Source organism: Xiphophorus maculatus, chromosome 22, assembly GCF_002775205.1.
Source record: "Xiphophorus maculatus strain JP 163 A chromosome 22, X_maculatus-5.0-male, whole genome shotgun sequence".
NCBI classification, from domain to species: domain Eukaryota; kingdom Metazoa; phylum Chordata; class Actinopteri; order Cyprinodontiformes; family Poeciliidae; genus Xiphophorus; species Xiphophorus maculatus.
The window spans coordinates 1474363-1496635 of NC_036464.1; the positions used below are offsets into that span (position 1 = coordinate 1474363).

At 38.7% G+C, this 22273-nt stretch overlaps 1 protein-coding gene across 5 annotated transcripts in view; it reads right to left on the minus strand.

Annotated features, from left to right (window-relative positions):
* Positions 1 to 22273, minus strand: part of cdh23 (cadherin related 23) — a 188493-nt gene that overhangs the window by 68953 nt on the left and 97267 nt on the right. For all 5 annotated transcript variants that reach the window (XM_023327715.1, XM_023327714.1, XM_023327716.1 and 2 more), the window contains exons 12-17: positions 19420 to 19569; positions 18568 to 18726; positions 7356 to 7420; positions 6464 to 6701; positions 3303 to 3408; positions 2935 to 3062 (exon numbers count right to left, since the gene is read on the minus strand). In XM_023327715.1, the coding sequence (XP_023183483.1) occupies positions 2935 to 3062; positions 3303 to 3408; positions 6464 to 6701; positions 7356 to 7420; positions 18568 to 18726; positions 19420 to 19569 (846 nt within the window). The remainder of the gene's footprint in view (positions 1 to 2934; positions 3063 to 3302; positions 3409 to 6463; positions 6702 to 7355; positions 7421 to 18567; positions 18727 to 19419; positions 19570 to 22273) is intronic.

The following is a 22273-nucleotide window of genomic DNA, read 5'->3' on the forward strand; positions in this document are numbered from 1 at the left end:
TAAATAGTGGGAGAAACTCAAAAAAAACATAAAGATTGAAAAACTGTCTGGCTAGTTGCAGTTTAAACTGTGACTTGAGATTTAGCTTAACATCTGTGGGAATTAAGTCAAGAAAAGTAGGAAAAGGTTTTACGATGAGTGTCTTAGTTGACAGTCAGGCTCTAAACAAAACATGTTGAACCAGAAGATGACATTTAAGTACGGTTAATGAGCTCGATGTTATTTCTTGGTAAATATTTCAATAATCTCTATGAATGGCAGACCACAAGGTGAAGATCATCAGGATTAGGGAAACCAGGACACACTCCTGGTACCAGGCCCCTGGGTTAGGCTTTGACTTATCATGCTTGACTGGGTTCAGACTGAAAAAGTAATTGAAAAGCCCTATAATGGCAAAGACTGAGGAGAAAACCATGTAAGCCAGGTTGTAGGAAGGGTCTAGCCATGCTAATTCCCTGCAGCGTAATCTGGCTTTTGGAAGACACAGACATACTTTGCTGGGCTTCTTGATGTTTCTAAATAGTTCACTGGAGGTACCATCTGGAGATACCTGGTGTTACTTGAGGGGTGTGACTGGGAGGAATGGCCTCCCTAATCAGGACATATCTTGTTACTGAACTTCTGTCTAAGGTGGTTCATAAGTGTTCTTAGAATCAGGTCACCTTCAGAGAAAGGACAATAAGCAGTTTTGTAACCGTACCATCAGAGAGGCAGAAGTCATTTGAGTACCTTGTGGTAGTGAGTTGGCTCTGGTAGCAGAGTAGACTGCAGGACAAACCTGATAGAACCAAACGAGTCGTGACGTGAACTGGGATCATTTATCAGACGACTCTGTTGAGGAGATCTTCAATTTCCAAGGAAGGCTGGAGACATGCTTACTGAACGGGTCATGTTTAAAACCTCCATCACAGATGCAACTTCTAGAAATTGTAACATAAAGGTCACAATAAAATGCTACGGTGGCAACAAAGATGATGCAGGATCAAGTCAAAGAATGAGGCCTTAGGTCCAGAATCAGTGGAGAAGTTCAAGTACGGTGTCTTGTTCATGAATGATGGGACGGAGTCGGAGATCCACAGATAGCTGGGCTGCCCAGTTGGTAGCACTGTTGCCTTGCAGCAAGAAGTTCCTGGTTAGATTCCTGTGCATGTTCTCCCTGTGCATGTGTGGGTTCTAACCGGGTACTCCGGCTTCCTCCCACCGTCCCAAAACATAACTGTCAGGTTAAATAGTTTCTCTAAATTCTCCTTAGATGTGAGTGTGTGTGTTGGTCAGATCATTCTGGTGGATCCCAGTGTGTCTAGTGAGAGAGATGTACAGTATGGGGTTCCTTCCTGAACCTGTTACTCTTCTTCTTGGATAAGCAGAAGAGAATGAATAAATGGTTGGATATATAAATTGATGCTTACGGTGGTGAATTTGAAAAGTAATAACTTAGTTTGTAATAAAATTAAATGTAAAGGGATGAAATGACAGATAAATTCCTTTAACATGGATCAACAGCTGCATTAAAACAGCTTCAGTAAGAGCATTTAAATGTCTCACAGCCTCCCACTCATGAATAAGACTCCATTTCACACCAACATTTCCAGTTGTCTGGCTATTTGCAGAGAAGATCCCCACTGTGTGAGCTGCTGAGAAATGTTAACACTTTAACAACAGTCACTGGGACAATTATCCATTTGGGCTCCGAGTTACACTGGTGCAAAGCATTGTGTGAGTGTGATGCTGCCAGCTGCTGATAAACCCCTGTGGTGAGAGTCACGACAGAGAGAGACACAGGCAGAGAGACGTAGGGGGAACGCTGGACTGTGAACATCTATCCCGACTGGTCTTAGCAGCTTTTCTCCCTCATGCGGGATGCGTATAGGAATTCCTAATGGTCTGTGCATATCAAAGGACATTCATCCATTCTTCTCTGCCGTTTCTCCTTTCATGAATAAAAAGTAAGATGTATAATGGATGTCTTCCATGGGAAATGAGACTGGGGGCCTGGCGACTATGAACCTCATCCGCTCATTGTGGTTTGATGGCTGCATTTACAGTTTCTAAGCAAAGGTCAATATATGAGTTTTTAATTTAAAAGTCAATAGAAAACAACAAAAGGAAAACAAAAGGTTGTTTAATGCTATACTAATGATCAGAGAGGAAGGAATAAAACAGAGAAGAAGATGTGTCACTGAAAGCTTACTTACACTTATCAAGACTTAAAGGATGAACTGGAACGGATCTTCCCCACAAAACCCACGCAAAGTCAAAATTATAGATTTAAATTCAGATTTTTAGAGTGAAACCTACTGTTTCACCTCCAGGAGGATTCAGGGTGGTATTTTTTTTCTTTTTATTAGTTGTGCCACCCTAAATATTTTACTGATCTAGTCTGCCCACCCATATGGAAACTTAGTGTTTCGGTACTCATGGATTCACCTATTAACAGATTGTTTATGAGGATCATAACTCCAAAACATTTGCGGAAAATTTGCCTATTCACGGATTTTTTCCATAAACCATATATAAAATATTGCAAAGAAAATGTAGCTTGGGAAGCTGGCACACCTGGGCACAATGCTACCTGATACTCTATGGGCTGAAGCGCCACTAATTTTCCATGGTGCTGATTGGCTGAACCGATGAACTAAGAAATAAGGAAGACTGTGGATGTCAGCTTCTAGGGCAGCACTAAGACAGTTTCCACTGCTGAGTATTAACACATTTTAAGATATATTTGGTGTTTAAACTAGAAAATAAGCAGTGATAAGAATGTCTGGAGGGTCTCAAGTATTTGCAGAATTTAACTGTTCCCTGGTAGTTGTGGTGCCCAAATACCAGGGATTGCTGTGCATGTATCCCCCTAATATTTCACTCAAATATCAACTGGCAACTTACATTGACGGAATGCAGCTTTATTTAATTCACTGACGAGGTTGTACTTACTATAACCTCCACTGTGACCGAGACGGTGCTGTTAAGCGGCGGATTTCCTCCATCTTTGGCCATCACTGTCAAATAGATCAACCCCTTGGGAACCATCTCATAGTCGAGAGGCCTGGTCACGCTTATAACTGGGGCAGAAAGAGCAGGAATGGAAAAGGTTCATTTTTGTTTCCGTTGTTAATTAAACTAAGATGTGAGAAACTGAGTACACCCCTGCTGCTTTCAGACAGTTTGAACTATTTTAGAGGTGCTCCCAGGAACTGTTTCGCTTTTTAAGATACAATCAAAAATGTAGAAATTCTTTGACTAAAATAATGTATTTTGAGGTTGAACCAAAGACAAGTTTGTAGAGATGAGAGTAAACGTACCTGCATAGCCTTCCACCATGATGATGCTGAAGTATTGAGGGAAAGCTGAAGCTGAAATGATGGTGTACGTCAGGAAGTTGTTGGGAGGAGAATCCTCATCAGTAGCCTGTAAGTGGGCAGATGTTAGTGGGGAGTGGTACTTATAACATAATGCATTAGTTGAAGTTTTAATAGTAAGACATAAAAAACAAGTTGTAGCACAGCAGATGTTGCTGTACACAATGCTCATCTTTCAATTTAAATGTTTGAACTATATGAAGTATTTAGGTCTGAGCATGAGTCTGCAGCCAGGAAGCTGTCAGTCAACGGTGGCATGTTAGTGGATGGATTAAAGCTGATTCTGGCTATTAGTGGTGCAGACGTCAGTGTTGGATGAACACCAACTGAGCCACGACAAGCCAAGCAGGCAGAAGAAAGATGAAACCGTTTGTTGAAGGACTAATCCGCAGCAGCTTTCACCGCGATGATGACACCGGCTCATTATTGTTGATTTGGCAGGAACTTTAAAATGAGTCCTCCGGCTGTGAGGAGAGTCTACTGGGCCTTACTGGCATCATTAGAAGCTGGACAGGTTGTCAGAAACACTCATTTGTATCTCTGCACAACAGACATATCGCTATGCTTTTATTTAATGCCAAAATGTTGAGTAAGCAATACCTTTCTTCCCCCACAACTTCTTAAGCAGTGGCTTTCCTTTCCAGGCTGTCCTTCTAAATCAATTTTTAACAAACACTTCCACACTAGACAGTTGTTTCCCACTCAAAGGTAAAACGAGTCGGGGGCAGCAAATCAAAAAGATGAGGGGAAAAGGAATAAGTATAGGGAAAATGAATGAAAGCAGAACCTCTGCAGTAGGAGGCAAAAACCTCTGAGGCAAGAAGCACAGAGCAGGAAATCCTCTCTTTGCTTTGTCTTCCCAGAGCGGTGTGCGAACACTTGTGTGTAAAGCATCTAAGTTCGCTGGCAAACCGCTGACACACACAATTGTGTGTCTGACTTCTGTTTTCCTCTTGGGCGACGTATTAATATCAGCAGCGTTCAGAATAATCAAACACAGCGAGCCAAGCGTTGAGACCAGTTCACACGGTGCGCCGTACAGCCGAGCAAGCCTCAAGGGATGTTTTTCTCTGCTGGGTGCAATCAAAGCAAACGCTGAGCCATTAGTTACAATTGTGCCTGTGTAGCTCTGCCTTTTGTGTGGCATTGACTGATGGCCAACACACTGAAGCTAACTGGTTTTCTTTTTGAAACACAATGCACATTAACACAGTAGTGCAGGTTTTACAGTGAAACCAGGAAAACAGACGGTAGTGACAACAAGAACTGAAAAAGAAAAATAAATTTTTGGATTCGTTCAAACATGTTGGCATGTGAATATGATGCATCATTGTAGTTATTTTATTTTAAGTTCTACCGACTGATGGGTAGAAGATGGAAAAGGAGATTTTCTACAAAAGTATCATCACTTACTGTAGCTAAGAGCATCTTTCTGTGCTGATAATAATATTAATAAACTTTATTTATAAAGGGACATTGTACAGCTGAGACATAAATGTTACAATTTCATGAATTGTTCCAGATTATAGAATAAGCTAATTCACATCTGCAGACCCTTAACAAGTTACAAAAATGGATTTACAATAAAATAAAACAGAAAACACTATAAGTTACTTACTAGTGACACATACGTACAGACAATTCTCTTTTAATGGGGCATTCTGCATACAATTAAGAAAAAGTTTTACCAATTTTAACTTTTGTTATGTGAATGAAACACATAGTTTTACATTTTGAAAGATCACATCTATTAACCGTACGCAGATCTAAGGGGAAAAAATACCATCTGCAGAAAACAGGCTGTAAGTATGGAGCAGAAGAAGAACAAAAGAACAACCTCTTACACTCCTGGCTTCTTAAAAAAGAAAAAAAAAACAGCACAAGAATACCAACGAAGGTAGAATTTATCTTCTCTTTGCATAATCTCATAATTTTTCAAAATATCTATCTGATATTATTGTAAATATTTTTCTAAAATTGTCTAATTTTGAGTTTGAATTAAATAATTTTTAAAGTTAAAATGAAGTAAAAACCTATGTTTCAAACTAACAAGTTCTTTACATGCAGGTATAGAGAGTGTGATGGAGACAATGGAGGGTTGATTAGATGGAGACCAAACAGACAAAAAATAGGTAAAGTTGTCAGTTTCACTTTCAGTTTCAAGCATCCAACATGTCATGGTGAGTGACTCAATATCGTGTGTGACATAATGTTATCATTGGGTTATAGGTGTGTTGTATACCTGGCATGCAGGGACTGAGGGGTTGATAATGCTGAGTTTTTTATTGTATCAGAGAAATCCTGCACATTTCTCTATTGCTTCAAGTCTTTCCATGGTACTAAAATAAAAGGCAGTCTTAATGATGTGCCTGAGTGTAAATGCAAACAATAGTTTCATTTTCACACACAATTACAAGTTCAGGATGTTTATTGAATGAAATGTAATATTTTTACCATCTGATATATTTTGATGCCAGTTAAAGTTTTTTTTTCCATTTCTGAATTAATGAGATAGCACAATGCATCATTACGCCGTTTTTAAAGTATTACTTACTGATTTAACAACTCTGACATTAATCCTCCTCCCCAAAGTTTCATAAAGAATAACTGGAATTCCCTGTTGCTTAAAATAATAATTTAAAAAAAGCAATTTCTCTCTTTAATCACTTTCATCAGTTGCTGATGAGAGAACAACTGTGGCCTGATGCCTAAATAGGTGCAAAATGTTTCCTTCTGCTGGACGCTTTGACGTGAAATGTGCTGCATGAATGCGGTGCAGAAACAACGATTTGTGAATTCTCTCCAAAGTTCTTTGAGCCTAAAACTAAAAAAATAGGAAACATGTTGAGGTCTATTTAACTGAGTAGCATTTCAGGTTGGAATAGGTTAGATAAAACATCTAAACAGCATTTTTATACCTTCATAAATGTTGGTTTTGGCGTAAAGGGTTAATACCTGAAACCAGGTGTGTGTTTATGAAGCACTTTAGAGCTGCTATAAAGAGAACAGTAATTGGATGTTCTTTTGGACAAAAAGACCAACTCGTAATTTTATTATATAAACCAGTATGTGATTAGTTTGCATGCCTGTTAACGACACCTCACCCTGATCCGCGCCACAGACTGCACCGCCTGCTCGTTCTCCCGCAGTGAACCCACGTACGCCTCCTTCTGGAAGAGCGGCGTGTTGTCGTTGATGTCCAGCACGTTGACACGGATCCTTCCGGTGGTTTCCTCCCCGCCGCCGTCCCTCGCCAGCACGGTCAGAGTGAAACGCCGCATTAACTCATAGTCCAGGCTGGCCTGCAGAATGACCCAGCCTGTTTCTGCATCCAACGAAAACCTGCAGGACGACAAACAGCTGAGATTAGACAACTTCCTCTTTACTTACAGTTTTTTTTTTTTACATCACATCCACCTGCCATTGGCAAGAATGTCCTATTTAACAAATTATTTGTACCTATTTTTCAGAAAAGCGTTATTACACTGTAGACAACTGAAATTTCTAAAATTAGTGAAAATTTTACATGAGACACTACTCACAATAATAAATGTTTTTTGAAGGGCAATTTTAGCCATTAATTTCCAGACACGATTCTGCACAAATATTTACATTTATTGTAGAACTACTTATTTTATTTTTTTGTTTTCCATACCTTTTCAGCAGGGCAGAGGTTAAAGGTTCTGGGAAAGTCATTTTATAAGATTAAGATTTTTCTGCTTTCTATATTTCTCTTATGAAAGGTTTATTTTCATTCATTAAAGAAAAATAAAACATTTTGAGAATTTATAGTTCATTAAATGTTCCTCTGGACTTAAAGAGAATAGATGTAAAAATAATCACCAATCAATTCTGAAGCAAAGCTGTTTCTAAGAGTGGTTTGCCAAAAACAGAGTCATTTATTTGTTAACCAGGCCCATAATTAATGAGCAGATTTTATAGCTGTATGTTTTTGTGAAGTATTTCACATGTGTGTTAAAATGTGTTTAATCTCACTGGTCTGGATCGTCGCTGAAATAGTAACGGACAATTCCAAAAGGGCCGACGTCTCCATCTGTGGCCTGGAAGGAAAAGATGAGGAAAGACACGGTTAGATCAGTCCTTCTGTTTTTAATGCTAATGTTCACATGAGTTTCTGGCCAACAAAGAATTTTTTTAATTTTTTCAGCAAATGAAAAAAATCTGGACATTAATTAAGTCAAAAACACCAGAAATGATGCAAAGAAAAGCTAAATTTACATACAGAATTGAAAAGTAGAACATCTCTGAAGAATTTTGAGTTCTTGGCATAAAAGAACCTGAGCTTTATGAGCAAAAGCAATTGATCACATCTTAACACTGATCATCATAAATCTGAGAAAATCTCAGTGCATTGAGGACAGGCCACATTTAACGACTGCAACAAAAAAAAAACACTTAAAATTTCATGTCAACATGATCAGAACAGCGAGACAGACACAATAACAAGTTGGAAAATCCATTTCCGACCGGCAACATGAACTGCTGCGTCTAGAAATAAAACCCAGAGCTGCAAGAAGGAAGCAATACATCAACTCTGCACCAAGCTACAGTAGAGTACTTTGGTCAGGAGCTAATCTGAGGTGAAAAAAAAAACAGGACATGTGTTCAGAGTTTAAATTACTCCAAGTTTCAGTTCACTGAAAAGTGGGTGCTGGGTTCGGTCTACCAAGGACAAGTTCCCTCCAAGATGTTCCCACCAACGGGTACAGAAGTCTTGGTTTAGGTAGGAGGAGGCTTCAGAGACAACACAGAAATGGTTGCAGGATAATAAGGAAAATCCTTTATGATTTTCCTTAAAATTTTATACAAAATAAAAAAAAAAATAGACCAAAACTTCCAGGGTTCCATATCTGTTTTAATAAGTGCTTGAAGTTCTACTAGAAACCAGAAAAACTACAGACATACAGGAAGGAGGGAAGACAGGAATGATGGACGGACAGATGGCTGGATAAATGGACAGACAGACAGCATATCAAATGGACAGAAATGCAGACAGACATTTCTGCTGATTGTTGTGAGAAAATGTCTGGAAATACAACAGTTGTCAATACTTTATTTCCTTTTTCCCTGGAAAGAGCTTGGAAAGTTTTGGAACAGAACCTAATTCTCCATAACATCCTGACTTTATAATCAGAAAGTGTTTGTGCTACTGATCCGCCTGCAGCGCTTCGCTGTCTGCTGCTGAAAATGTCATAATGTCACATCCCAAAAGGAACAAATCCGACGGGATCCACCACAAGATGCTGATCTTGATTTTCAACAATGGAGATTATTATTTTTTTAGCTTATAAAATATTCATGTGTTATTAGAAAAGAGATGCAGCACAATATTTATTTTTAAGCATGTTGCTCATCATATTTCAATGAAAGAAGCTGAAATAAATTAGTGAGTCTCATACTTTTCTGCTTTGAAAACTTCACAACGTGGCTCCATTCAGGCTTCCTCTGATCCATGTTGTAAAGTCCTGATCCCTCAGAATTTTTTAATACACAGCAACTTAAAGACTTTTAAAAGAACTAACACATGTTCAGTGATAAGTATAGAAATATGTAACGTTGATACCTCAATTAAAGCTGAATAAGGAATATGCTCCTGTCTTTTTTTGATTCTGCTATTCCTCTGCATACATTTAAGTCTGGTGTGGCTCTGCATAACACGATCTGTCACGACTGTGTTTTGCCTCTTTTCTTAAATTTCTCACTCCAACAGCTGTCTGCGACTGTACGATAAAACATGAAAGCCTCGCTTCACTTTCTGGAGGTGTTGATTGGATTAAGTCTGATGGGAAAAGTGATACATTCTTGCCCACAAAACCCACCGCTGCCATGCAAACAGCAACAACTTCTGTCATACGTTTTGCAGATGAAAGAGGTGACAGAAAAATACCGCGTAAAGAGCAGCACTCAGGAATCTGCCACATTAACACAATTTGTCTCTGCGAACACAAACATTCCCGTGTGCATGCTCCATGCGCGCGGGCCGCAGTGACGCTGCTGATGGATCGCAGCAGGGGAGCCTGTGGTAATAGAGTTTCACTTCAGTGGCTCTGCAGTCAGTTGAGGGGCCAAACTTGAACGTGTCTGCTGTCCCCTCTGCAGAGCACGGTGCTGGTCACGGTGATTCAGAGGCGGACCGAGAGCGAGCTGAGTCTGGGAGCTGGAGCAGCAGAGTGGGAGTGGAGCACTCGCTGTCTGTGGGCCTGAGCTCCAGCATGAGAGAAAGTATGGCTGTACAGTTATGTGTTTTCAGGAACATCTGTGCATTTTTTTATTTTTTTGTAAATTTGTGTCAGTGAATGGTTGAGTAAAATATTCATCTTTCACTAACAACTTTTTTTTGCTTTTATTTTAATTTTACAGCAAATAGGACCATGCACATAATGAGAAGATTATAATTATAAATGTTAGTATATTAAAGTGGACCTTTTACGTTTTTGCTTTAAACAAAATGTAAACAAAAGTTAGAACAGGTCTATATTCTGTACAAACATTTTCATTATACTTTATGCAAAAAATGATTCCCAGATAATCAGATTCCACCTCCTTAGTTCTGCTTATTTTGAGTTCTGCTGGTAATGAGCTGTTTTAGGGATCTGTCACTTTTATGTAAATAAGCTGTGTTTGGCCACGCCCCCTCAAGCTCAAAGTCCAGACCTTAGTCCAATGTAAAGATTTTGAGAAGACTTAAAAGTTAACATTCACTGGTTCTATCTCTCTCACTGAGACTGAGATAATTATCAAGAACATGAAAACATTTCAGGTTCTTGATGATAAAAATGTGAAAAAACAACCATTAAAGTTGTGATAGATTAAACATTTTTGTTCCAACGAACAGTTTAGCACTAGCTGTCTTAGTAACTTTTCCATGTAAGCATGTTTTTTTAATTGTTATGTTTTCATTTGCTTTTCTAATCTTGTATTGTGTTTTTTACACCAAAAGTTCAGCAAAGACACATATTACAAATTAGATTGTTTCAATACAAATGCATAAGTTGAAGTTGGTGTTTTTATTGTGACGTAAATGTACAAACTTCATGTTGTATGAATATGTTTGCAATGTACAATATGCACAAAGGGTTTTAATATCAAGTCTTTTGAAGACTACACTGAATTCAACGGAGTTCTCCACATTTTTACATCCAATGTTTTCGATTCTTCCTCCATTTTCTTTGTGTAAACTTTTCCTCTGCATCAGAGCGTGCCTGCAGCTCCACTGTCTCCTCTCTACTCTACATATCTCCTTTAGCACACCCTTGCCCCTAAATGCCTCCTCCTCCTCTGCTCCCAGGTGACTGACAGGTCCATAAGTGCTCCAGTGATAGCAGCAGGGGTGTTAATGTGACAGCTATCGAAGCGGTGACAGCAGCTGGGTTGAGTGTTGGAGTCGCTGCTGCCTCTACAGTCCAGCCCCTCTCAATGCAGCAGGAATGGAGAGAAAGATGATAGCCATCTCCTGCCTCCTCCCTCTTCAATCACTCACCGACCCGCTCACTTTCTCCCAACAAACAATCACCATGACAGCGTGGCCCAGTCACTTTGCCAACTGCTTGCCAAAGACTTTCAACTTCAGACACAGAGGGCCTTCATTCAGATGGATGGCTGAGATTGCTATGTGCAGGGATTTGCTGTCACTTCACGCCATGGCCCTGAGTCCATGACACAAGGGTATTATGCGTTTGCCCCTAGTCACCATGGCAGCTTAAAAATTTTATAGTGTGGAAGTTTGAGGTAATGGTAAAGTTAAAGAGGTGGGGTGCAGAGAAAGGGTAAGATTTAATGAGAAAAGGAAAGCTGCGGATATTAAAGCTGGAGACGGTTCCTAATGGTGCTTGTGATCGCCACAATGGGAATCTAAAAGATAATGGTAGCTCAGACAGAAAGGGAGGTGAGATAATGTTCCTCCTTTGCTCTGATAAATACTGACAATACAGTCAGTACAGATAAGAAGTGTTTTGCATTCATAAACTGAAGATTATTGAGGAAATTAGACAAAAACACAGCACTAGCTGTGTTTTCATTGACCAACTGCACAATTTGACAGAAACCTGACAAACACTTCCCACCACTTCTACTGCTGGGACAAAATCTTTCTCTAGCTGAGTTCAAGACTGAGGGACAACCTTCAGTTATCTCAATACTGACCAAGATCTACCTGCAGAAACCACAAATGTCACAGTTTCACTTTAACCAACGGCACAACCCTGAATGATATTCTCTTTATAGCCAGTCAGAAGTTGCACAGGAAGGAAATTAATTCGTAGTTTAACTCATTGAGGACAAGAAGTCACCAGATTCCTTCCTCCAACTGAAAAATCTACTAATCAGGAAATAATCCATGATTGTTACCAGCACACACAAGATGAAACACATGGATAAGCAGAGAGAAATATACATATCTATGTGAAACATGTTTAAGATTTATCTATGTAGTTACTATTAGTGGCATTAGTTTGCATTATCCCTGCACCCTTCAACTTAAACTTCAAGAAAGACTCAAATTCAAAACTTGCACTTCCATTGTCCTGTTTACAGCAATGTTGATATGTCTTCCACTGACCTTCCTACATACAGACACATACCACATGCTTACACTGAGGTGATGAGAGTAAAGTGTAAAACTCAATGGTATCAAAATCAGCTTTATTGGCTCACAGTGTTAATTATAAATTTATTTTAGCAGAATCCGATTGTATTTGTGATGACTGGTGTCTGTAAATAGCGTTCTGTAGTATACAGCCCAGGCCAGGATCACATTTTAATCAAAATTAATATCGCTGTTTATTTTCAAATAACTATACTTTCTTCTTTCTTCCTTTGATGCTCAACAGTAGAGATCCTAAGCTGGAGTGGAGAAATTCTTCAGATAAGAAGCCAACCAGGTAGCAGAAGATCAGCGTTGAAAACCAAACTAAGTTTTTAAGAAGGTTCTGCATGGAAAGTCTCACTATTGTTGATTGCCAATATAAACTCTGCAAACCCCGGGGCCCTCAGGCAGTAACTACAAAAGAGAAATTAGTTCTCAGCTGACCAGTTTGGTTAAATGATGTGTTTCTTCCCATCAGAGGTGAAGCCAGCAGGCAAACACCGGGTGCCTGCATGGCTGGTGTGTGTGTGTGTGTGTGTGTGTGTGTATGTTTGCTGACATCTAAAACGGATTCACATGAACAGAGATGTGTGGTGTTCTTAGGTTAGTTCAACCATTTACTGTTCAGAAATAAACTCCACTCTGAGCTGTAGATGAAATCAAGAGGACTGGCTTTGTTTTCCAGGCAGCAGCTTAGAGTCTAAACTCAGATTAAACGGAGGAGAAGGTTCAGCTGCAGATTATCCTTCATCTCAGATTGGGCGGCAGGTTAAAGCTGCTCTGTATTTCTATCCTGTTTGAGTCTGAATTTGAATTGATTGGCTCCTAAAATTATTATTATTATTTTTCAGCAAGATCTTTGAGAAGTGAAGAAAAGGAAACCAATTACTGGCTGTCAAAATACAGATGACCTGAAGTCCAAATGCAGAACAGGAAACAGATTCCGTCTCTAAACACGGCCGCAGGGATAACAAACAGAACCACAGTGAAGATGTTCAGTTCCTGACAGTCCGACTGATGGAGGCCATGATAAGGGCTTGTCAGATTATCTCTCACCTTAACTTCTTAGCGGCTCCTATATGAGCTTCAAATGTTTTCGGTTCCACTCTCAGGTTTACAGAAGTGTGGTACAGAAAGCAGTTTCACTAAAACAGGAATTTTCCTGTTTGTCTCAAATAAAACATTACCTGCTGCAGCTAAATGTTTTATCATTTAAACAAACTTTACAGTTAATATGAAGATTGAATGAATGCTTACATTGCATCCATAGTCTAAAAGATCAGTAACATCCAGATATGTTGGTACCAATGTTGGTACTGAACTCGATACAGAATTTATTAATTTTTTTAAACTGAACAGAGACCAATAATCCACTTTCCAACCCAAACATTTGACTGGTCAAAATGCAAGACAGAATATTAAATCCTATTTAAAGCATTTTAGATTAAAGTAATAAATAAATAAATAAATTGGCCATGTAGGACAAAAAAACCATGAAAATCTGAAATTAATTTCACATATTTACAGAAAAAAACATGGAAATTCTTTAATGTTGAAGTCATAAATATCACTGGAAAATGTCCAGATGTGCATTCCCTAAATTTATTACTTACACCTTTGAAAACTGCTGAGATTTTTTTTCACAAAATGTCTGACTTTATAATCTCCCTGGCATAATCTCTAAACTTTTCTTACAAATTTCTGACTTTACAATGTTAGAAAATTTCACAAACTTACGACTCTTCAACAACAGAAGATATATTTTTTTAAAGTGAATTTTTGCCTTTGTTCATAGAAAATGAAACATTTTTTCTTGCAAATTTATAACTTTACATATCAGAATATCCATCTTGTAAAAATGTAGAAATGATAAATAAATCTGATAGGTATTTTTTGTAAACATTCACTCTCCTGTGGGTTCTGACACTTCGTTGTAAAAATATGACAAAATGTTGAAAAGCATGGAAGGTAGAGACCTTTATGCAAGTGTATATATTTAAAACTTTTTGATCAAACTAATCAGTGGTGCATATATTCTCATTAGCGTTCATGCCAGACACACAATGCTATGAGACCAGTGTTAAATCTTTGGGTCCAGAGCAGCTGCCTGAAGCTAACTGCAGCAGCATGTTTTAGTTTTCTTGGACACTTTCATGTATCGGATAGCGGGGAGCGCACTTTTAAGACTCCTCTGTTTCTCTAAACCATTAACCAACAGGTGGGGGGCGCTCAAAGCAAACGCTGTGTGGTGACAAGATTGAACTGCCTGTTTCTATTATCTGCAGACCACCAGATAAGAGACACAGCAAACCGGCGAGAGATACGAGCTGAACACTTTTTAACAATGACTCCAACAAAGTGGCGAGGATGTCTTCACAGCCGCGGCGGCTCCAGAGATAAATTCATTTCATTATTCCAATCACACAGCCAACTCCTGGAAAACACCTCCTGACTGGAGGGAAGACCAGAGACGGTTTTAATGTGGGAAAAGACTGGAGGAACTCTGAGTTACTTCTATAGAGAGAGTTGAAATGTAATGGAGACCTTAAGAGGAAAAGATGAGAAACTATACTTTAAAACATTTATTTCTAAAAATCCAAAAGAATATTTCTGCTGGAAACCTCAGATCTATTCATAACCTGATTTTCTTTCAACAAAACATCTGACTTGAAAAAACTCCAAATACTTATTTCAGAATTAATTTATTTCAGAAATAAACATCGACATCCCATAAATAATTCCAAAACGTATTCCCAACACTTCACTTTTTACATGTTTATGTTACAGCTGTGTTCTACAAATTGTATCAAATTGATCTCTTTCCTTAAAAATCTAAACTTAAAAAATGAACACATTAATTTTGATGAATCTATTACATAGATTTTAACTCGTTACATTTTTTTTAGCAAAATTAATTGCATTTTTAATACTTTTTTAAGCGTTTCTGGAATCTGACGCTGAAGTGACAAATGAAATGTTGGACAATAAAATTGTTTCTCTTTGCCCACTGGAGGTTACACAAAACCTTATTTGTCACTTTAAATATTTACTGTGATTACATTTTGTGCCTGAGTCATTTTTTCCTGTTTTTCGTCCTTGGCCGCCCAGTCCCTCCCTGAACTCCTCTGGTTTCAGAAGATTTGCCTCCTTTCATTTCTTATTAACAGTGTAGCCTCAGCTCTTGCCTCTCTGTTTCACTAACAGATTGCTAATGGTTTCCAGGTATTGCAGTCGTTCACCTCATTATAGTGTCCATCTGTCTGCTGGGACGACATTTCATCTGCCTCTCTATACCCAACAGGGACTCCCATAAAGAAAATGTGTTAGTAATATTCATAAAGCTGAGCCGTACATTTACTCAGCACAGCATTTCTTCTCAAAGTTGTGAAGATGTTGCATCATACTCCAATTATTTCTTTTATCCATCCGGTGCTGTGTGTTGTACAAACTGTGTGGAGCTGAGACAAAGTGATGAATGCTTTTTCTACAAGATCATACATTACTGAGTGGAGGATGTTTCCTGCTCCAGCTTGGATAGACATTTATAGACACTAATCATAATTTATGTCCGTTATTCATTATTGTAACTTTCTCCTCCTGGTAGCTCAGAGTTTTGGTGAGTAATGGGGGTTTTATTATAGGTGTTATGGGATTGGGTGTTCAGGTCAAAGGTCGGGATCCAAACAAGATAAATTCATTATTCTGGGTGAGAAATTAATAAAATACCTCATTGTTCACACACAGCATGTACGAGCAGCTCTGTTTAATCAGAGCCCAGGACTGGAATAAACACTGGACTGTTAATGGATTACAGCTGTGTAAGGCAACAAATTATTTCCAACAAAGATAAACAAACATAACTAAAACCTAAAATTGCAAATAAAAAGTAAATGTTAATTTTGTGCAGGAATTAATGAAGAGGTGGCCTCCAGAGACGGATGGCTGTGGATTCAGCCACCATGTGACCTTCAGGCTGATTACAGACTGTTCTGTGTGTTTAATCCACTTACATGCAGCATACACACAACATGTCCAGTCAAGATCACATTAATTCTGCCACACTTTCATGTTAACCTGGGATTTTTTTTGTAAATGCCTCTGTAATAAAAAAACCAAAAAACAAAACCTGCTTATGTTTTAACAAAGCCTGGAAAGACTGGAGCACGATTCAGATGAACCAAACATCCCAAACATCACAGCAAAGCAGAAGGTAAAGGTACATTTATTAATGACAGAAACAAAAAATATCCAGTTTTTATTAAAGGCAGAATCTTGCATTATTTAATAATCTCAGCCAGAAATACTCATCTTAATAAAAACACATCAAAGACACATTACTACTGACTAGAGAGAGTAGAAGTAGGGTGGGAAGTTATTGTATCATTTATCAATTATCGTAATAAATGTCATATAAGAATTTTGATTTATTATTGAATCAATAAATTAAAATGAATGATATCTAGACCTTTCCCCCCAAAACTGTCTGTATTGTCAGGATTGTTAGTTTTCTCATTTTCTCCACTGTTTATTCAATGAGAGTATAAACAAATATCAATAAATTATAAAATATGATTAAATGCAGTTACTGTGTGCAGTTTAGTGATACACTTCTTTATGTGACTGGTGTCCTAAAGAAGTGTATTACAAATGGGAATATTTTTTAACAGCAGTGTTTGTATTTGTGGGGTATAAAACAAATAGTTCTTATAGTGTTGTCATTATCATAATAGCACAACAAAATATTGTGATAAACCTTTAAGTCCATATCACTGAACTGGAAGTCACAGTAATGAGAGCAGAAATTAGGAGATTCTTTAATTCTACTCTAGATATTTTCCAGAAACACAAACTACAAGACTTTGTTTTAACTACATATGTGGATCAAGTTTTCAAAATGCTGCAGGAGTCTTAAAAGTCTTCCATTTTTCATCCCTAGAGACATGAATTCATCTCGACATCATCAATACATAATATTTTATATAAAAACTGTGATGTTAAAATAAAACATAATTTCCTCCTTAACCATTTTAGAACTGGATGGATTCTGTAGAACTGTGAATATTGTAGGAATCAGTGAGTTTAATTACAGGTTGGCCATGGTCCCAGTCACATCCCATCTTCAGGTTCCACCTTGTGGTTTAGAGCGACTAAAGATTCAAATGAAGTACAGATGCAAAGAGCAGCCAGGAGGCTTTGGGACGGCACTGAGGTCTGATTGCTCAGATCCAAAGACAAATAAGTTGATGCCTACACGTTTTTCTTGCTGGAAATTGTGTGTGTGTGTGTGTGTGTGTGTGTGTGTGTGTGTGTGTGTGTGTGTGTGTGTGTGTAGGTGCGTGAATGCGTGTGTGTGAAAATAAAAACATATAGGAAACCTCCTGTTCCTCTGTTCATGCTGTATTCTCCTTGATGACACGTTCTACTGACTAAAGACTTTTGAAATGTTGTCAAACTACGTTATGATTGCTGGACTCCTGCATCTCTGACACAAGTTCAATGTTTATGTGCAATGTGATAAAACTGCTCTAAAACTTGTATTTGTATCTATATTCCAGTAATCAAGTTTAAACAAACCAGAAGCATTAACCGTGTTTGCAGAAAGGCTTGCCTTTCCGCGCCTTGTTTTCTCCCACAGCAGCAGTGCTGAGGTGACACACTTCATGCCAGAGCACAGATCTCACACAAAGTGTCACATCTCATTCTGTTTACAGTCTGCTTTCGCTCGGCTGCCAGCAATCAGGATTCAAAGGCGGGCCACACGCTCCGGCATGGGGCCAACATCAGCAAGACGTATCGGGTATTAGGCCATCCAATCTCCATTTCATGAGCGCCCAGTCTATAAACACTATTGATTTTCACACCATGTTTTTTGGCACTTGTATCTAGTGAATTGTGGATTGTCACAGAAGTGACTGGTAATGAATAATAATGTAGAGTTATGGGGAGATTTTTGGAGATATTTTCCGATACGGTTAAAACATGGCTGCTGCTGCTGCTGCTGTGAATGGAAACTGAAGGAGTGGTTTTAAGATCACTTCACCTGGCAGAAGGAAAGCCAAATAAATAAGGCCTGCAGGGAATAAACACTGCTGTTTATCATTTTATTTACATCTGTAATGTTAGCTCAGTGTAAAAAGCTAATTTTAAGGCAAACAGAAATCCAATTTGAAGTGTTATTCGTGAAGTACTGTTATGGGTTTCATTTTTGTAAACAGCAAACAAGTTTAAATGTACAACACAAGGATTCAATTTGCAGCTATAAGCAGCAGTTTCAGGGTAATCACCAGAATCCTTTATCCTGCCAAAACAATGCTCCCTCTGCACAAGCTGACTGGAGAAAACACTACAATGGATTTTCCTTAAATGACCGCAATGAATGCTATTAAGCTAACCACAGCCCTGTACTTTCATCTGAAGCAGCCTATCTTCAGTCGCCATAAATAATCCCACATACGCTGAAGTCTCAAGGGGACCCAGTCAGAAGTGGAAGACAACTGGAAGACTTTTACTCCTAATGAAACAAGCAGTGTAAAAGTCATGACTAAAATCCACCCAGTGAGTAATTTGTAGCATCCAGTGTGTGTAATCAGTGTGAGAACTCACCAGGATTTGCAGCAGCGAGGTACCAGGTGGTGTGTTTTCTGGAAGGCTGATGTTGTACAGAGGTTTGCTGAAGATGGGCCGGTTGTCGTTTTCATTGATCAGTTCGATGAAGACGCGTGCAAATCCCACGTGATCCGACATGGACTCGTTGGCATAAAGCTGATGAAACACAGCCAGGAAGAGTAAACAGAATGCATAAAGAACAGAAAGACATGCTGATGTAACAGTGAATCTTCAGATGACATTCAAACACGTTAAGCCTGAACCCCAACGCCCCGCCTGCCCTTCACAGTTAGCCCTAAGCCTAAGTTTCAAAGAGACGGGGTTTCCCACGGGTTTGTGGAGGGCTGAGAAAAATGACCTTTTAGCCTTTAAATGTCAAATCCCCTGAAAAATGTAAAAATCTTCTCAGTTAGCACATTTTAGTAGCATAATTACCACTGATGTCTAATGATGTGTCTAGTTTGAAGGCCTGACATATATATTTGATATTACTGTTAATTATCAAAGACTAGAAAAATACAGTTTGTGTGATGTCTTTGGATGTAGTTTACTAACGGCTGATGGGGATCCAAATAAACAAACTGATTCAATGATGCTGCATCCTTTAATCCCTAACACATCACCAAGACAATATAAGTATAGTTATCCAAAATGAGTTTTGTCCCCATTGAGATCTGATGAGTTGTTAAATTGCTCTTCTATCATCATTCTTCGCATATTAGCAAGAATTTCCATTACTTTGCTGCAATGTATTTGTCTCAACTGGAGTCCCACAACCATAAGTATTTTCCGTGAAAGAACATAGTAAGACATTTTGCAAAAGCACCCAAAAGAAGAAGGAAAACTCACTGAGAAGCTGAAGCTCCGAATCTGTTCATAGTCCAGTGGCAGGGCAACCCTGACACGGATGTCGGCACGCCCCTGCACCGCCGTGGGGGAGATGGTGAAGTACTCCGAATTGTTCCCAGTCAGAAACACCTGGAACATACTGTTCACCCCCTGCCAACAGACAGGATAAGAAGGACATTTCAAAACTGAAACACAAATACAAAAGGAGCTCTGAACGTCAAAGTCTGATGAGTCTATTTCAGAATATCTGAAAAAAAAACCTCTACAATGAGTCTTTTGACTCGTTTTAGACAAACACAACTAATCCTACATTTATTGAGAGCAAAATTCCCCTTTGAGACATTTTAGATGAAATCCTGTGTACCCACTGAAGCAAGACGTTTAGTGGAGGATCTGATTAATGATGATCTAGTGCTGTGGTCCAACTGCAGTGCAAGGCTGCAACAATTGCTAGTTCTGCACCAAAATGATTGATAGTTTATGATAGGTAGGTAAACTTCCTCTTTTTAGCCCAGTCTACTGGATTTTTGTATTATTTATTTATGCAGAGAGAAAAAAAGAGCTTAATTTTGTATAATATCCTGACAGTTAATGATGGCCTGTACTCTGACAGGCCTTCCAGGACAACATCATCACAGATCCTCCTCCATGATTAAACAGTTTTCTCCCACATCTTCATCCTTTGGTTGATGCTAAAAAGCTCAGTCTTAGTTGCATCAGTCAAAAGCAAACAGTAGCATAGAGTCCAAGAGGAGTTCAGCAAACTCCATGTTTAGATTCGTCCCTGTGGGACTGAAATGTCGTATTCCTGGGGTCACCCCCTGGTTCTACCTCCATTACCATCCTTCCTACTGAGAGTGGTAACAAAATGTAAACCTGGATCATTATCCATCCTCGTTTCTGACACTTTCACTTGTTTTAACCTTTTTAATTATTGCTCCAACTGTAGTTATGAGCAAGTTTTAGTACAGCAGCTATTTTCTGTAGTCATTTCCTTACGTACAATCAATGCATGCATTTATTGTCTGAATTAATTCTGCACCAATGGCAGGGGACTCTGCGTTCAGCTTGCATATGTTTATTTGCTATTACACTATATACTGTATATATATATGCTACATAAAAAGAAAGAAAAAATATAGGAATACATAACAAATGAACATATAAAACTATCTGCAGCTAAAAGTTATTGTTCAGACTTTATATTTTTTCTCTTGTATATCATAAGTATATTGCCAGGGCTATTCATTCTGACTCATTTTTAGATGCAGCGTATAATAAACCCAAAAAACTTATCCACAAATGTGTTGAATTGAAGCTGAGTGAATGATCACCAAGAAGGCAAAGGCTGTTAAAACAGTGAGCTGTAATCATTGTATTTTATGACTTATGAGCAGAAAAAAAGCTTGACGTGAACATAGATGACAGCCATGACTATCTGCCTCAATACAGATACATTTCCCTGCTTTTCTGTTTCCAGCTGACACAGTGCAAGTTGCCAACACAATGTTTATGATATGCAGATTATCTGAACTGGGAAGTCTGTTAGAATTACTATGTGATGAAGTAGTGGGCTGCTGTTTAGAACAAGCTTAGAATTGTCTGATCAGTTTACATGAAACTCAAAAAATAAAATCATCTTTCTCTTAAGTCTCCTTGCAGCAGAACTTTTACAGAGTGAAAGCATCACAAGGGGAATCTAAACCAATTTGGGGAGTGACATCACAGCACTGAAATAGCTCTGGCTGTCTTCAGGTAAGAAACCTTCGCCAAAGCGCTCCTGTGTTTGATATATAAAGCTGCAGGGCAGCCAATCACACAGTCATTGTGGCGAACGGAGGGAGACGAGTGGAGTGGTTGGTTGGCATTATGCTGACAGTTCAAATAGCCCCCTTGTTTTTGTTTTCAGCTCTGGGAGAACCATTGTAGCTGATGGCTCCTATTTAAAAGACCATCCAATATGCAGGGATGTCACCTCAAACTGCCCATAAACGTAATTGCCCGTCCATTTGCTACTGCCTCTAGAAGCCCCCAATAAAAGCATCCTGTCAGACACGACTGCCACAAAGTTCAATGACAAGTTCTGGCAGGAAAAGTTTTACAGATGCCAGCCGAGCAGAAAGGATCACACACGGAGCGAGAAGTAACAATGTGAGACAGAGAAATTAAATGTCTCTCTGTATTTTCTCACACTTAGAAAAAGTGAGATTGCAGTACAGGTGTACCGAGTTGTGAACGACTGTGTTGAGAATTACATGGAGGTTTAAAGTCAATAACAGGAACTAAATGTGTTAGAAAATAAAAAATCACATAGTTTTAGTTCCTTATGAACAATTAACAGTAAGCAGATGGGTTTTAAGTTTTAAATCTACATCACTAAGTGTTTTGCCAACAGGCCTTTGGTAACCCTGGAGGAGCTGCAGAGCTCAACAGCTAACATGGAAAACTCTCCAGACAAAACAACTGTTAGTAAAGCAATCAACAAGTATGACATTAATGGAAGAGATGCAATGACAAAGATACTGCGGGAGAAAAACATGCAAGTTCCTATTAACAGTTTGCCACAAATCAAGAAGACACCAATGATCAATGCAGATCACATTGTTTTCAGGACATCACCTTGACAACCAGCAGGTAAATGACAGCATGTGTCTTAACATCTCATCCCTGGTCAGATCAGGCTGAGGACCAAAGAAAAAGTCTGATGTAATTTTGGTTAACTTACAACAATAAGCAGTACTAACTTTAGTCACCTCCGATTGATATAACGTTCCCACTGTATTGACTCTTATTCGTAGGTCTAAAACATGCAGCTTAAATCCGACTTTTCATGCTCTGACCAGGTTTTTCAATA